This window comes from Pristis pectinata, chromosome 8 (genome assembly GCF_009764475.1).
Source record: "Pristis pectinata isolate sPriPec2 chromosome 8, sPriPec2.1.pri, whole genome shotgun sequence".
In the NCBI taxonomy this organism is placed as follows: domain Eukaryota; kingdom Metazoa; phylum Chordata; class Chondrichthyes; order Rhinopristiformes; family Pristidae; genus Pristis; species Pristis pectinata.
The window spans coordinates 17,556,971-17,575,344 of record NC_067412.1 but is presented as its reverse complement, the minus strand read 5'-3'; the positions used below and the strand labels follow the sequence as shown (position 1 = coordinate 17,575,344).

General features: G+C 41.9%; 1 protein-coding gene across 2 annotated transcripts in view; it reads left to right on the top strand.

Annotated features, from left to right (window-relative positions):
- snx29 (sorting nexin 29) overlaps positions 1–18,374 on the top strand; it is a 423,313-nt gene that overhangs the window by 328,509 nt on the left and 76,430 nt on the right. For both annotated transcript variants that reach the window (XM_052021671.1, XM_052021672.1), the window contains exon 19: positions 9,618–9,758. In XM_052021671.1, the coding sequence (XP_051877631.1) occupies positions 9,618–9,758 (141 nt within the window). The remainder of the gene's footprint in view (positions 1–9,617; positions 9,759–18,374) is intronic.

Sequence of the window (18,374 nt, the reverse complement as noted above, 5' to 3'; positions counted from 1 at the left end):
TGAGGTGTGCAGTAGAGCAAAGGGACCTGGGAATACAGATCCATTTCCTTGAAAGTGGCATCACAGGTAGATAGGGTCATAAAGAGAGCTTTTGACTCTTTGGCCTTCATAAATCAGGGCATTGAGTACAGGAATTGGGATGTTATGTTCACAAGACGTTATTGAGGCCGAATTGAGAGTATTGTGTGCAGTTCTGGTCACCTACCTACAGGAAAGATATCAATAAGCTTGAAAGAGTGCAGAGAAAATTTACAATGATGTTGCTGGGACTTGAGGACCTGAGTTACAGGGAAAGGTTGAATAGGGTTAGGACTTTATTCCTTGGAGTGCAGGAGAATGAGGGGAGATCTTATAGAGGTATTCAAAATTATGAGGTGTATGGATAGGGTGAGTGCATGCAGGCTTTTTCCCCTAAGGTTGGGTGAGACTAGAACTAGAGGACATAGGTTCAGGGTGAAAGGTAAAATATTTGTGGGGAATCTGAGGGGAAACTTCTTCACTCGGAGGGTGGTGCGAGTGTGGAACAAGCTTCCAGTGGAAGTGGTAGATGTGGGTTCAATTGTAACATTTAAGAGAAGTTTGGATAAATACATGGATGGGAGGGGTTTAGAGGGTTATGGTCTGGGTGCAGGTAGATGGGAGTAGGCAGAAGATCAGGTCGGTATGGACTAGATGGGCCGAAGGGCCTGTTTCTGTGCTGTAGTACTCTATGGCTCTATTGCCAAAAATGCTCTCAGACTTTCTGTCTTCTTGTTGATCCTTTAAGATCGTTCTGTAGTTCCATTACAATCAGCTATTCTGCTCCCAGATCATGGGTCTTTCTTGCTTGTCAACTGTCCAAAGTATAGTGTACCCCTAAGTTATGGAGGGGCTGCATTCCTAGAAAACCGTCCATATTGTGATTTTCCGTAATGCGAACCCTTTTCCCCCATTGAATCCCATGTTATAAATGGCAGTGCATTCCTACAGAAAATTTTCTCGCAACAGTAACATCCCTGCATTGCATGGTTTTTTGGCAAGGGAATTCTGATTTAAGTACAGAAGAGAAAGGGTTGTTGTTTTAGTTAACTAGAAATGGATATTTGAAAAAGTATCATTGTATCAGTAGAAAAGATTGTCTTGCGGTTTCCAAAGCAAATCCCTTAAGTAGCCTCCTGCTGTGAACCAGCAGCCTGCGATCATTGTCCTTGGTAAACTAGTTCAGTTCTCTGGATACATTTTGTGTCTATTTATTTATATTTTTTCACATGTTCAGTAAGAGTGAATTTTTATTCTATATATCAAATGTTTTGGTAGTGATTTGCGAAATCCTTAAGGGTGAGTTTCTGTTACCTGAACTGTTGTAACACGGGTGTACACTGTACTTCCACATCCAGAATGCCCCTTTCCCAGTGCTCCCGTATCATAATGCACCACTTATTGCTTCCAAATCCCAACTTTTCCACTTGTTCGTACCAATCTCTGTGATACCATTCTCAGTGCTTTCTCATCCTTGCACTCAGTCCAGTTATTCCTGGAGAAACAAAGGACTGCAGATGCTGGAATCTAGATGAAAAATACCATGATGCTGGCAGAACTCAGCAGCCAGGCAGCATCTGTGGAGAAAAGCAGGTGGTCAATGTTTCGGGTCAGGACCCTTCTTCAGAATCCTGCCTGGCCTGCTGAGTCCCTCCAGCTTCATCATCCAGTTATTCCTGGGATCCATCCACCCAATGAATTTTTATCCACTTTTCCAGGTATTTAAGCCTTTGACTGTGTCAAAGCTCTTCTGTTTACAAAGATCAAGACACAAGCACCTCTCTGCTCCTAAACAGCACACTAACACATGCCAGTTCTCCCGGCTCCCAGGACCACTTTGCCAAGTTTATAAATGAAAAAAATTGCTTCTCCTGGTCCCCAGAGCCATTAAATGCTTTCCACCCACTGTGGTCTCAAACACATTTGATGTTATCTTCCTTTGTTTCCTAGATTTTAAACATAGAGATAGGGAAGTAGGTGTAACCTAGGTAGATGTTAAATAATAAAAGCTACCAATTTATAATTTGCATTAAAATATGGACAGTATTATGATTCAAATTCTAAAATACAATCAAAATGAATGGTAGCAAAAATATTAACGTGTAAATTGACTAACATCAGTGATCCTGATGTTACATTTTACACTATATCACACCAAGTAATATGTTTTCCTATTTGCTGACAAAAGTGTTGGTTTTAAATGTTCATCAGATTTCACACTTTCAATGTCTGAGTGATTATGAATGCAAAAATTAGCCATGTCATTTGCTTCAAGGTTGAAGTTAATATCACCAAGCAATCCGTGATATAATTTTATCAAACCACACTCTGAATTTACTTGCCTGAAATTATAAACTGTGGCCTTGAAATGACAGGGTTTCGGCTTAGCAGTGGAATAATCTATTTCTGCATTGCATTGTGTAGTGCTTCTGGCCTCAAAATACAGTAAATTGTTGACTTACTGTGAGGAACAAGGGGATAATCCATTTATTTCTGGTTGATTTTGTAAGAATAGATATTCTGCTCACATTCATCAGTGTCACCAGTTTATCTGGTATGAGGAAAGGACAGAAAATCAGTCCCAGGATAGAGCACTGGAAATTCTCAAGGCACGCCTGCCCAGGACTTTCTGACTAAGGAGCAATGGGAAACAGGGGCGTTGTATTGCTACAGTGTGCAAGTGCTATTAAACTTTCAAACTTTGGCAAATGAAAAATTGCTCTGTATTTTCTCCCACTTCACCAGTGTGTCATCTCTGCATCTGAACAGTATTAAAGAGAGGTGGCTTTCTATTTTTTCACAATGCACGTTCCAGTGTTTTGCAAGTGATATTGGCCTTCCTTCACAGTTTTTTTGATTTATATTTTGTTTATTCAGGTGTGCTGTATTGTATTGCCTTCATATTTTACTTCAGTTTTGGTTACTATTTGTTTTCCCTTTAGCCACCTATTTTGTGGGAATTTCAAAAAATCCCTGCTGGTACAGTGCCCCTCTTTTGCAAAATAATCTGGGGGAAAAGGAGAAGTTTCGGAGAACTCAACAGAGCAAGATCATTCTATACCTCAAACAGGTCATACAGGCTCATAATTGCCCAAGCTGGTGCATCCACCGACCTTTTGTATCTCACGGTAGAGATTATATTGTCAGGTACACTTGCCCAGGGAGCATTGTTGCTATTTGGGATTGTGCTTGCAATTTGAAATCTTGTTTTGAAAGTACATGTATGATTGATTTGCTGGAAGTTTAAGGAATATGTATTCTTCAACAACACCTCTTATACCTTTGAATTCCTCCATGTAGGAGGGCAGAACAGCAGGTGCATGGGAACTTCATTCTGTCCAATTCCCTCTCTTAAGTAACACACTGCACTGACTTGGAATTATATCACTGTCCCTTCATTGTCTCTGTATCAAAATCCTGGAACACCCTATCTGACAAAATTGTGGGAATGCTTTCATTGTCTTCTCGAAAGCACACAAAGATGGGCAATAAATTTTGCTCATACCAAGCATACAAACCACGAGGCCTACTTCTGCTCCTATTTCATCATGTGCGTGTTGGCCATGTGCATCGATGGAACTTCAGAAACTTCACGACCCATGCATAAGTGATTGGGTTTCGGATTAAATTCCTTTTCGCAACACATATCACTGTTATGCCGCTTGAAAGAATTTCCGGTCCTTTGGTTTGAGGGACAGGTGATATAAGTAAAAGCTATGGTCGGTTTGAAGCACTTATAGGAAAGTTGCAAAAAGGCTAGGAAGTCATAAAGAGTCAAACAGAAAACTGATAATAACAGGACTTTATGTGGGCATGTTAATTGTAATAGGGATAGGTATGATGGGGTTAAGAACTGCTAAGAAGTGAAGAAAACAAGCTACTGGTGGAGGATAAGTAACTAGCAGAGATAATGGTCAATAATTTGATGTGGCAGGGTGTCCAACTATACCTGCTGTTAGTTAGATTTGTCCTTCCTCATTTAGGATTTGAATAGTTTTATGTGGCAAATTACCAAAAGTACAAGCAGATTACCAGGAGGGAAATAGTGCACCTGGGACCTGAGTACACAGGGAAAAAAACTGTGAACCATCATAATCAGTCGGATTGAAGGATTGTGAAATTAACAGCACAAAGACTATGAAGCAAGTGCAAATTGGATATAGAAATAGAGAACAACCAGGAAAAAATTGACTTGAAGGAAAAACAAAAAGGCTGAAAGGAAAAAAGACTTTTTTTAAACTCTTCAACACAAATTGAAATGTGAAGGGATGAGATACCGCATTCCTAATGGAAACAGAAGATGGTGGTTAGGCAGTATCTGTGGAGAGAGAAACAAAGTTAATATTTCTAGTTGATGACGTTTCATCGGAACTGCAGTTAACATCTCAGAGTAGATTATTATTTAAACAGAAGTGAGTGTATGGAAGGCAGTAAAATTTAAAATATGAAATTATCTGTTGATATACCGTCTGCATGAGGATCCTGAGGAAACGGGAGAAAGAAAGTGGAGAATGATTATAATTTATGATACATGGAAGTTCCAGAAGAGGCTGCTCAAAAGATTAAAATGCCAGGATTTAAGAGAAAATGTAGATGCAGGAATAAATTTGTCAGCTTCTTTAAAGCCAAAAGATGAAAAGATTGCATTGACCAATTGACAAATCCTCAAATGGACTTTTGATGTTGATATTAGCTGTAAAAGAGGCATATATTATCCAAGGGCTCTGACAAAAATCTGCTGAAACCTTGGAAACAGGCAAATGAAAGTGTTGAAGTAGATTTTTATAATTTATTTCTCTACTGGATGTGAGAGTTGCTGCCTAGCATTTATTACCTATCCCTAACTGGCCATTTCAGAAATTTTGTTGACAGCGTCTGACTTGCACGGTTAACAAGCTGACCTTGCAGTACAGCCAGCTAAATTTCAGCCGTGGCATTCAGATGCTGGAGGGCTTCTGCTTGTGCTGGAACACAGCAACATCAGCCAGCAGTAGCTGCATTAACATTGGGTCCACGAGAGTGTCTCAGGTCTTGTAACATGGCTCCATTTCACCATGTTGGCTCTTAACCAGCTGAGTTGTGCCCAGAAACAGGTTAGGATCTTCCAAGTGGCTCATTACTCCCTCGCCTTGGTAGGAAGCTGCTCTGGTGTTTTCATGTCCATGTTGACCTAATATCAAGGGTTATGCTGCGCCAGTCATAAAAACAAGCAGGCAGCTGTTATAAAGCAAGCCATTTGTGATGTCATGACGATGCTTCTGCACAGCTTCAGTGTTGACTAGTTGTTCAGTATGGGTACATTCTACCAATGCAAAAAATATGACTGGCTGCCTTCACCCAATGAACGTTGACAGCTTGTACACCTTCACTGGATGGTAACGACAGACAAATGGAGAACTTATTAGAATCAGAATCAGGTTTATTATCACTGACATATGCATGATATTTGTTGTTTTGCAGCAGCAGTACAGTGCAAGACATGAAAATCACTGTGTTACAAAAATAAATAAATAGTGCAAAAAAGGAATAACAAGGTGGTGTTCATGGATTCATGGACCATTCAGAAATCTGATGGCGGAGGGGAAGAAGCCGTTCCTGAAACGTTGAGTGTTGGTCTTCAGACTCCTGTACCTCCTCCCTGATGGAGAGGGCATGTCCCGGATGGTGGGGGTCCTTAATGATGGATGCCGCATTCTTGAGGCAGCGTCTCTTGAAGATGTCCTCGATGGCGGGGAGGGTTGTGCCCGTGATGGAGCTGGCTGAATCTATAACCCTTTGCAGCCTCTTTCGATGCTACAGTTAGCTTGGAGAAAGGAGAAGCAAACAAAGGATGCCTAACCCCCTCTACGTGGTTCAACCACTGCAGAAAAATGCCTGGAGTCACAAAGGCATTGATTGGGCACAGCCATACTCCTAAATTCAGTTGTAACAGTAAATGAAATAATACTGGTAATGCAAAACAGAAAGACATTGGAGTTTGGTGCTTAGATAATATACAGGTATTATTATTGGCTGCTAGACTTCATATTTCTGTTTCTGTTCTCCTAACAGCATGATATTGCAAATATATGTATCCTAAAGGATACATATATTTGCAATATCCTAATAGAAAAATATTCATAAATTGTAAGTTTTCTGAATTGAGGAGTACCCTGTGTAGTATGCTACATTCAGTAACAGCAATTTAAACAATTTCTTGGGTCACTCATTCACATGGCAGATTTTATGATGGTCAGTTTAACTCCAAAAATAAGTGGGTTTGGTTTGGTAGCAAATTAAATGTTGAAATTCTTAAACAGAACCCACGCTGTCTCAAACCCTACCTACCTTTGGTTACAACAGAAGCAGAACAAGTACTATGTGACCAAGGTGCACTCAAGAGGCAGATCAAGTCATAGAGAACTGCAGCACAGTAACAGGCCCTTTAGCCCATCTAGTCCATGCCAACCTGATCTACTGCCAAGTCCCATCTACCTGCACCCAGACCATATCCCTCCAAACCCCTCCCATCCATGTACCTATCCGAACCTCTCTTAAATATTATAATTGAATCTGCATCTATCACTTCTGCTGGCAGCTTATTTCACACTCGCACCACTCTCTGAGTGAATGTTTACCCTCAGATTCCCCTTAAATATTTCACCTTTCACCCTAAACCTACGTCCTCCAGTTCCAGTGTCATCTAACCTGAAGGGAAAAAGTCTGCATGCATTCACCCTATCGACACCTCATAATTTTGTATATCTCTATAAGATATCCCCTCATTTTCCTGCGCTTCAGGGAATGAAGTCCCAACCTATTCAACCCTTCCCTATAACTCAGGTCCTCAAGTCCTGCAACATCCTTGTAAATTTTCTCAGCACTCGTTCAAGCTTATTGATATCTTTCCTGTAGGTAGGTGACCAGAAATGCACACAATACTCTAAATTCAGCCTCACCAACATCTTGTACAACTTCAACATAACATCCCAACTCCTGTAACTCCTAATTTATGAAGGCCAAAGTGCCAAAAGCTCTCTTTATGACACTATCTACCTGTGACGCCACTTTCAAGGAACTGTGATCTGTACTTCCAGGTCCCTTTGTTCTACCATACACCTCAAAGCCCTACCATTCACTGTTTAAGTCTTACCCTGGTTTGTCCTCCTAAAGTGCAACACCTCACACTTGTTTGCATTAAATTCCATCAGCCATTTCTCAGCCCATTTTCCTAGCTGGTCAAGATCACGCTGCAAACTTTGATGATCTTCCTTGCTGTCCACTATGCCCCCAATCTTGGTGTCATCCACAAATTTGCTGATCCATTTTACCACATTATCATCTAAATCTTTAATATAGATGATAAACAACAATGGACCCAGCACCATTACCTGCGGCACACCACTAGTCACACACCTCCAGTCAGAGAGACAACCATCTGCTACCACTCTCTGGCTTCTCCCACTGAGCCAATGTTGAACCCAATTGGCTACTTCATCCTAAATGCCAAGTGACTTAACCTTCTGGAGCAGCCTCCCATGCGGGACTTTGTCAAAGGCCTTGCTAAAGTCCATGTAGACAATGTCCACTGCCTTCCCTCATTGACCTTCTTGGTAACCTTGAAACACTCTATTAGATTGGTTAGAAATGACCTATCATGCACAAAGCCGTGTTGACTATCCCTAATCGGGCCCTGTCTATCCAAATACTTATATATCCCATCCCTTAGAATACATTACAATAATTTACCCACGACTGACATCAGGCTCACTGGCCTATAATTTCCTAGCTTATTCTTAGAGCCTTTATTGAACAACAGAACAACATTAGCTATTCTCCAGTCCTTTAGCACCTCACCCGTGGCTAAGGATGTTTTAAGAATCTCTGCCAGGGCCCCTGCAATTTCTGCACTAGCCTCCCACAAGGTCCATGGGGACACCTCGTCAGGCCCTGGGGATTTAGCCACCTTAATTCGTCTCAAGACAGCCAGAACCTCCTCTTCCGTAATCCGGATGCAGTCTATGACCTCTGTCCTCTCTTGCCTCAGTTCTATAGTCTCTGTGTCTGTCTCCAGAGTAAATACGGATGCAAAAAATTTATTTAAGATCTCCTCCATCTCTTTTAGCTCTATGCATAGAAGACCATGCTGATCTTTAAGGGGACCAATTTTGTCCCTTGCTACCCTTTTGCTCTTAGTATAGCCATAGAAACCCTTGGGATTTTCTTTCACCCTGTCTACCAGAGCAACCGCATGTCCTCTTTTTGCCTTCCTGACTTCTCTCTTAAGTTTTCTCTTGCATTTCTTATACTCCTCAAGTGCCTCATTTGATCCTAACTGCCTATACCTGAAATGCACCACCTTCTTTTTCTTTATCAGGGCCTCAATATCTCACAATAACCAAGGTTCCCTAAACCTGTTAGCCTTGCCTTTTATTCTAACAGGAACATACAGATTCTGTACTCTCAATATTTCACTTTTGAAAGCCTCCCACTTACCAAGCGTCTCTTTGCTGGAAAACAGCCACGCCTGCCAGATCCCTTCTAATGCCATCAAAATTGGGCTTACTTAATTGGCCTTTAAATTGGTATTTAAAATCTTTTAAGGAGATCGCATACCTTCCTGTTAACATGGGTTCTATTTTTAATTCTATGCTTGGGTTGGCTGGGCTTTTGAAACTCAGCAGACAAATGGGACAAGAAGGGCTGCATTGATATCACAAATATCCTTTGGGCCAAGGGGAGCAGATTTCTGACACCCCCACAATCTAATCGGACCATCTTCAACCACGGTCCACTTGCCGGGACTTGCCCCTCTCTACATCGTCACTCTGCTCACGATACCCAGTAAGCCTACCTGTTTCTGGGCTGCAGTCTGTTCCAGATCCTTCCTCAGCCAACTGGCAACAATGCTTGTCAGTCTGACTGGCTTCAAGGCAAGGAATGTATTAATTAAACAAAGCCACAAACTCAGCAGCATTCAAGGAAACCCATGTTTCCAGATTTCCCCACTGCAATTCCTGCCCACGACTCCAATACCTATCCCAGAGCATTTTGGGGGCCAGCACTGTGCTTTGAAATGAAAGCAGACGACTTTTTTTGGAGCTTTGATATCTATTATCTTTAATTTCATGTTGTTAAATTGAACACATTACTGTTAAGTAGAATGTTTTATTGCAGGAAACTGGGATGTCATCATTTTAAGATGCAATGCCATTTGGTGAAACTAAAAAATGCCAAGTTAAAGATGTTAAAAATTCAACAGTCCTTTTTTTCCATTTGTATCATTATCTTTTTGTGTTGAGAGAAGATAATGCAAAACCTTTAAACTGTCTTCAACATTGGGTGTTGATTTTCATTATCTTGAATATGTCCGTACACCATTGTAGAGCGTGTACATTATATAGAGTATAGATCATTACAAAGTGCAGACTGTTTTTCTCGATAACAGCTTGTTGTGTGTATTGTAAAGTGATAAATTATCTGGTTCCCTTGTACATTGCTTCTTTATGATTGAAGGCAGGGAGCTTCATGCTTTTAGAAAGCATGTAATTGAGTAACAGAATATTATCTCTGTCAGCACCAACATGACTATTCACCATTTGGTTTTGTGTCATTGGCAGGTTTATATCCGGATCAAAGATAATGAATGGAATGTGTACAGGAGATACACTGAATTCAGAGCACTGCACAATAGACTACGGACCAAATTCCCTACAGTGAATACTTTTCATTTCCCACCTAAAAAAGCCATCGGAAACAAGGTACTTAATAGATTTTAATGGAAATGTACACATTTTGCCATTATGAAAAGAACATTGCTGATTTTTTAATTTTTGAAACATCATTAATGTACTGGTTCATGTATATCTGCTTTCACTGTAACTTTTCCAATGTAGCTTAAACTGTATATTGAACTCAAAGGTGCAGCAAACTTAGGTGGAAATGAGACTAACTGCTCAAACCAAAATAAGGAGATAATTGCTTGCTATAAAATTTATCTTTGAATTCTGTTTTGGTATATTACTTTTATCTTCTCATTGAAGAATTGCACATTCAAACCTTCATTTTCATTTTGCCAGAAATGGATGTTACCATCAGAGTTTGCATTAATATCCCATTCCTAATTGGTAATGGTTTATTACCAAGATACAGTGAAAAGCAGTTGTTTTGCGTGCCATCCAGACAGATCATGCCATTCATAAGTACATTGAGGTGGTTAAAAGGAAAACAGAATGCAGTGTTGCAGAATATAAAATTGCACCAGAGAAAGTGAGAGTGAGCTATTTCCTTGAACTGTTATCATCTATGTATTGAAGATACACTGGAGTTGGTTGGCAAATCCAATGTAGATACCCAGTGATAATGAAGGAATGGTAATTTCTGTCCAAATTTGGATGGTGTGCTGTTTGGAGTGGTACTTGCAGGTACCATTATTCCATCCATCTGCTGCCCTTGGTTACAGATGCCACAGATTTTGGAAGTTGATGTTGAAAAAAATTTTGACAAATCACTGCAATCCATTTTCTAGATGCAATACATGGCAGCCATGGGAATAAGTTCCAAGGATTGGGTACCAATTAAGTGGGATACTTGGTCCTCAGGGTGTAAACTTCTTGAGTGTTGTTGGATCTGCACTCATAACATTCCATGACATTCCTGAATTGTAGGTGATGGAATTGCTTTAGGGAATCTGGAAGTGAAACATTCACCACAGGGTACCCAGTTAATAGTGGTATTTCTGACTGTAGTTCCTTCAGCCTTTGGCACTCAAATGCTGGGAACTGCCACAATTGAGGAAGGGAATGTTCTCGGGAGCTCCAGTTTCATCTACAACTGGATGTTGCTGGATTGAAAATCTTTGATCTGATCTATTAATTGTAGGATCACCTTGCTTTGTATCTTGCATGCTGCCTTTGTTGTGTGTATCATGCATGTTTCCAGAATGCCTGTTGTTATTCCTGGCATGCTCTTTCACTCTCCTCACTGAATTAAAGTTGTATTAGGTTTTAAAATAATTCATAGTGCGACCAACTCGGTGAAATAAGTTTCGAATCACAGAGTCTAACAGCACAGAAACAGGCCTTTCGGCCAAACGCATCCATGCTGACTGTATCGCCCAGCGAGCTAGTCCATAGCCCTCTAAACCTCTCGATGGCTTTCAAATGTTGCTAATGTGCCCATCTCATCCGCTGGCAGATCGCTCCAAATGCACACCACCCTTTGCGTGTCCCTTTTCAATCTCTCCCTTCTGACAAACCTATGCCCCCTGTTTTTAAACACCCCCTCCCTGGGAAAAAAACCCACTATGTGCTGTTATCATGTCTATGCCTCTCATGATCTTCTTATATACCTCTATCAGGTCATCCCTCAATCTCCCTAAATCCCAGCGAATAATCTTAGTCTACGCCACCTCTTCTTGTAACTCAGGTCCTAAGTCCGGGTAACAACCTAGTAAATCGTCCCTACAGCTCTGGCCTGGACTACCTACCGCAGCTTCAGAGTAGCAATGTAACCCCACAGCCTTCCTACTCAAGCAACTAGTGCCCACCCTTGCGGTCACTGCAAGGTGAAGGATCTAGTTTAAGATATTTATTTATTAGTCACATGTACATCAAAACATGCTGTGAAATGCATCTTTTTGCGTTAAGAATGTGCTGGGGGCAGCCCACAAGTGTTGCCACTCTTCCGGTGCCAACATAGCATGCCCACAGCTCCTAACGTCTTTGGAATGTGGGAGAAAACCGGAGTACCCAGAGGAAACCCACGCAGACATAGAACATAGAACACTACAGCACAGTACAGGCCCTTCGGCCCACAATATTGTGCCGACATTTTATCCTGCTCTAAGATCTATCTAACCCTTCCCTCCCACATAGCCCCCTATTTTTCTATCATTCATGTGTCTAAGAGTCTCTTAAATGTCCCTCATGTATCTGCCCCCACAACCTCTGCCGGCAGTGCGTTCCACGCACCCACCACTCTCTGTGTAAAAAAAAACCTACCCCAGAGATCCCCCTTATACCTTCCTCCAATCACCTTAAAATTATGTCCCCTCATGTTAGCCATTGTCGCCCTGGAAAAAAGTCTCTGACTGTCCACTCAATCTATGCCTCTTATCACCTTGTACACCTCTATCAAGTCACCTCTCGTCCTCCTTCTCTCCAAAGAGAAAAGCTTACTCAACCTATCCTCATAAGACATGCTCTCCAATCCAGGCAACAGCCTGGTAAATCACCTCTGCACCCTCTCTAAAGCTTCCACATCCTCTCTATAATGAGGGGACCAGAACTGAACACAATACTTCAAGTGTGGTCTGACCAGAGTTCAATAGAGATGTTGAGCTCTTGAACTCAATACCCGACTAACGAAGGCCAACATTCCATATGCCTTCTTAGCAACCCTGTCGACCTGCGTGGTAACCTTGAGGAATCTATGGACGTGGACCCAAGATCCCTCTGTTACTCCACACTGTTAAGAGTCCTGCCATTAACCTTGTATTCTGCCTTCGAATTCGATCTCCCGAAGTGTATCACTTCAAATTTATCTGGGTTGAACACCATCTGCCACTTCTCAGCCTAGATCAGCATCCTATGAATATCCTGTTATAATCTACAGCAACCTTCTACACTATCCACAACACCACCAACCTTTGTATCATCAGCAAACTTACTAACCCACCCTTCCACATCCTTATCCAAATCATTTATAAAAATCACAAAGAGCAGGCGTCCCAGAACAGATCCATGTGGAACACCACTGGTCACTGACCTCCAGGCAGAATATGCTCCATCTACCACCACCCTCTATCTTCCATGGGCGAATCAATTTCAGAATCCACACACCCAAGTTTTCCTGGATCCCATGCCTCCTGACTTTCTGAGTAAGCCTTCCATGAGGAACCTTATCAAATGCCTTACTAAAATCCATGCACACCACGTCCACTACTCTACCTTCATCAATGTGCTTTGTCACATCCTCAAAGAATTCAATCAGGCTCGTGAGGCACGCCCTGCCCCTCACAAAGCCATGCTGACTGTCCCTAATCAGCCTATGCTTCTCTAATGCCCATAAATCATGTCTCTAAGAATCTTCTCCACTAATTTGCCCACCACTGAAGTAAGACTTGCTGGTCTGTAATTCCCAGGGTTGTCCCTACTTCCTTTCTTAAACAAAGGAACAACATTTGCCACCCTCCAATCATCCAGCACTACTCCTGTGGCTGGTGAAGACGCAAAGATCGTCGCCAAAGGCACAGCAATCTCTTCCCTCGCTTCCCGTAATAACCTTGGATATATCCCATCCGGCCCTGGTGACTTATCTATCCTAATGTCTTTCAATAGTTCCAGCACATCCTCTTTCCTCACATTGACATGCCCGAGCATATCAGCCTGTTGTACGCCATCCTCACAAACGTCAAGGTCTCTCTCTCTGGTGAATACCAAAGCAAAGTATTCATTAAGAACCTCCCCTACCTCTTCCGACTCCAGGTACATGTTTCCTATTTTATCCCTGATCGGTCCTACCCTCACTCTAGTCATCTTCTTGTTCTTCACATACAGTACGTGTAGAATGCCTTGGGGTTTTCCTTGATCCTACTCGTCAAGGACTTCTCATGCCCCCTTCTAGCTCTCCTAAGTCCATTCTTAAGCTTTCTCCTGGCTACCTTGTAACTCTCCAGAGCCCTGTCTGATCCATGCTTTCTAAACCTTAGGTAAGCTTTTTTCTTCCTTTTGACAAGATATTTTACATCTCGTATCAACCATGGTTCCTTCACTCTACCATCCTTCCCCTGCCTCAATGGGACAAACTTATCCAGAGCCCCATGCAAGTATTCCTTAAAGAACCTCCACATTTCCACTGTGCACTTCCCCAAGAACATCTGTTCCCAATTTACACTCCCAAGTTTCTGCCTAATAGCATCATTATTCCCCCTCCCCCAGTTAAATACTTTCCCATATTGTCTGCTCCTATCCCTCTCCAAGGCTATGGTAAAGGTCAAGGAGTTATGGTCACTATCTCCAAAATGCTCTCCCACCAAGAGATCTGAAACCTGATCAGGCTCATTGCCTAGTACCAGGTCCAGTATGGTCTCTCCTCTAGTCGGCCTGTCCACATACTGTGTCAGGAATCCTTCCTGTATACACCGAACAAACTTCATCCCATCTATCCCCTTTACACTAAGGAGGTGCCAATCAATATTAGGGAAGTTAAAATCACCCATGACGACAACCCTGTTATTTTTGCACCTCTCCAAAATCTGCCTCCCCATCTGCTCCTCAGCATCTCTGCTGCTATTGGGGGGGTCTGTAGAATACTCCCAATAGAGTGATCGCTCCCTTTCTGTTTCTGACTTCCACCCACACTGACTCCAGGACATCCTCCCTTTCTACAGCTGTGACACTGTCCCTGATCAGCAAAGCCAATCCTCCACCTTTTTTACCTCTGCCCCTGTCCCTTTTGAAATATCTAAACCCTGGAATATCCAGCAGCCATTCCTGCCCTTTTGACAGCCAAGTCTCTGTAATGGCCACCATGTCATAGTTCCACGTACTTACCCATGTTCTAAGTTCATCAGCCTTGTTCTTGATACTTCTCGCATTAAAGTAGACACACTTCAGCCCATCCAACTGACTGCAATTTTGCCCTTTCAACTGTCTATCCTTCCTCACAGTCTTTCTACACTCTGCATCTACTTGTACACTGAATGCACCAACCTCTGACCTATCACTCTGGTTCCCACCCCCCTGCCAAACTAGTTTAACCCTCCCCAACAGTTCTAGCAAACCTGCCCGCAAGAATATTGGACCCCTCCAGTTCAGTTGTAACCCGTCCCTTTTGTACAGGTCATACCTTCCCTAGAAGAGATTCCCAATGATCAATAAATCTGTAACCCTGCCCCCTGCACCAATTTCTCAGCCACGCATTCATCTGCCAAATCATCCTATTCTTACCCTCACTGGCATGTGGCACAGGCAGCAATCCAGAGATTACTACCCTTGAGGTCCTGCTTTTCAGCTTCCTACCCAACTCCCTATATTCCCTCTTCAGGACCTCACCTTTTTTCCTACCTATGTCATTGGTACCAATATGTACCACGACCTCTGGCTGTTCACCCTCCCCCTTCAGAATGCTGTGGACCTGATCCGAGACGTGCCTGACCCTGGCACCAGGGAGGCAACATATCATCCGGGAGTCTCTTTCACATCCACAGAATCTCCTGTCTGCCCCCCCTTACTATGGAATCCCCTATCACTACCGCTCTCCTCTTCTCCCCCCCTTCCTTTCTGCACCACACGACCAAGCTCAGTGCCAGAGACCTGGTCACTGTGGCTTTCCTCTGGTAGGCCACCCCCCCCCCCCCCAACAGTATCCAAAGCGATATACCTGTTATTGAAGGGAATGGCCACAGGGGTACTCTGCACTATCTGCCTATTCTCCGTCCTTCTGACAGTCACCCAGCTACCTGCCTCCTGCAGCCTCAGAGTGACTGCCTCCCTGCAGCTCTTGTCTACGTACTCCTCGGTATCCCGTAGGAGCAGAAGGTCACCCAGCTGCAGCTCCAGTTCCCTATCATGTTCTGTAAGGAGCTGCAGCTGGATGCACCTCGTTCAGACACGGGGAGAACGTACAGACAGCAGCGGAATTGAACCTGGGTCACTGGCGCTGTAATAGCATTATGCTAACTGCTAAACTACTGTGCTGCCAGGTTATTTAACTAGCATGATGTTGCTTAATGAATTTATTCAACGAAGCAGACACACAACCCAGACAAGTACTATGCTTCCAGACCAGTTGTACAAAGTGGTCAGCAGCAAAGTATCTTGGTGTTCTCTGTGACTTCTCCTTCTCTGCCATTTGGAGGTATTCAGCAGGGATGCTTTCTTTGGCTGAAATATTTACGCCCCTCGAAACTAACTTCTGCAATAGGCAGAAGTCTTTTGATCTATCTCTTTCCTATCTTGTAATTGTGGAACTACAGACCATGAAACTATTCAAAACTAGACTGAACAATTAGTTGTAATCAATTTTCCTTCACACCTGCTGATTTTGCATTCCAATTTATATTATAACACTCCACAAAATTTTCTTGTCAATAGGATTTCTTGAGGTTGTCTAAACAAACTCTTCTGATGTCTCTTACCATCTCAGTTCCATGATCTTTTATCCTCCGTGTCTTGATAATATATTCCGTATATAGCTCAATTTTTGTATCACCGGTCTCCCATTTTGTTTCTTGGGATTTATTTACCCTTTCTCTTGGCCATGCATGGATAATGACTTAATGATGGGGAAGAATTGTACATCTTTCAGGTCTTACTCTCTCTTGTGAACAATGCAACTGCTTCCATCCCAGGCTGCAAAGTCATTTAATAATCTCTTATTTTGATAATAGCTTAAAACCCTGAAGCTTCATGTCTCTATATTTCAAAAGTAAATTTAAATACTTATTTTACCCACTATTCCTTTGCCTTTCATTTTGATATTGTTTGGTGGCCTAACTTGGTATTTCTACAACTAAATATCTGTCTTGCTGCACTATTTCCTGAGCATTATACTGCTATTTTTATGTACTTGAGCATTTTATTGAAATATGGTGTCAAATATTGATAATAACATGTTTTCAACATACAAGTAATCCATAATTACCTAGATTATACCAAAATCATATTATGAGCAAAACAACTCAAAAAAGGCATCAATTCTTTGATTTGATGTAATAACAGAAGATCGGAGGTTACATGGTGGAATCCAAATATGTAGGTGCCAGTTGCCGAAAGCTTGACGTGAATCCTGGTTCTGAGCATTCCAGTCTGTTTCGAATTGGTCCCATGATGGTGGCATAACATAAATCCATGGAGGTGTCCCCAGTGTCAAGAGCAGTCTTCTACTCTACAAGAACTGTACGGTTATTGCTCCAATCAATTCTGTTGTGGATAGGTCCATCTGCAATCCATAGATTAGTGAGGGTGGGGTCAAGTAGGATATCTCTTGTTGCTTTTCTTTACACTTCCCACTTTGACTCAGTTTGGCAGCTATGTCCTTCAGGTCTTGACTAGGTCAATGATGAAGTTAACAAGCCACTTGATGACGAATCTTGTTAGCCATAGCAAGGGTAGATTTTGTTTCCTTGCTATTATTAGTTTTTCTTCCAAATGTCAAGGAGCATGCATTCATTGGAGAAGGGTGGATGGTGGTAATTGGCCTCAGGTTCCTTGCGCCATGTTTGATTCCAGACTCCAAGTTGTCTCACCAGGTTAATGTTGGGGATTCCCAGGGCCATTCATTGATAATTGAATACCACTCTGGTGGGTCTGTGCTTCTTGTGGAACAGATCGTATTCAGGATTGTTATGGCAAAGTCGAAAACATCAGCTGAAAAATCAGTTCTCTGGTTGCCATATTACTTGATGAGTCCATGGAACATGTTTTTGAGTTAAAGCACAAGTTCCCAGATGTGCAAGTGGAGAATATTATAAGGTTGACTGTGCTACATCTAGTTGAAGGTGATCAAGTTTGTCCAAAACTAATTTGTTCTCAGGTCATTTAAAATTTTCTACCAACCATTATTATTACAGTTTAAAGGAGATTATTGCCATTTTGAAGGGCAAAGGAAGGTAATGGAGTCTGAAAGAGAGGAGGGTCAATTCCATCACAGTGAGTTCACGTCAGTGGCATGCTGTGATGTTTACCTTATGCTGATGGAGTGACCAAGTTGTAATTTTTCCATTGTAGTTGTAGGAAATATAAACAATATATCCATGATAGCAGTCTAAATTAATGGAAAATCATATGTGCAAGCAGAAAACAAGGTTAAAAAAAGGACAAAATAATGTCCCGTTGTTGGTTAAATGAAAAATTAAAGCATTGCTGATACACAGCAAAGAAATTATTCCTGCGGTAACTAATACAGGTGGACAGCAACACAGCAACATCATTGATAAATCAACTTGTGAATCTTCTGAGGAATATATGGTGTTGTTTTAATTCGCACCCACAGCTCTGCTTTCTGTATATTTTTCTTGTTACAATTAAGTTAAACATCAGATGAAACAGATATTCACCATCTGCACAGTTAATAGTGTGTACTTAATTGCTTAACACTGTAGAATGGGATGACGAACTGTATATGGCAAAGGAAAGGTGAGGAAATGAGATCAATTAGGATAACCCTTTTGACAATTCACAAAAGATATGACTGACCAATTGGTTCCATAATATGTTCTAAAATTTTACTTCTGTATTTACTTTATTTCTAGACATGTTGAATAGGGAGACCCAAAGTGCTAAGTAGAAGTCTTTATGGGTATTTAATGATTACGTTGGCAGGGATCTAAAAAAAATTACCAGGCCTACCCTCGTGGCAGAGACACGTAGTTT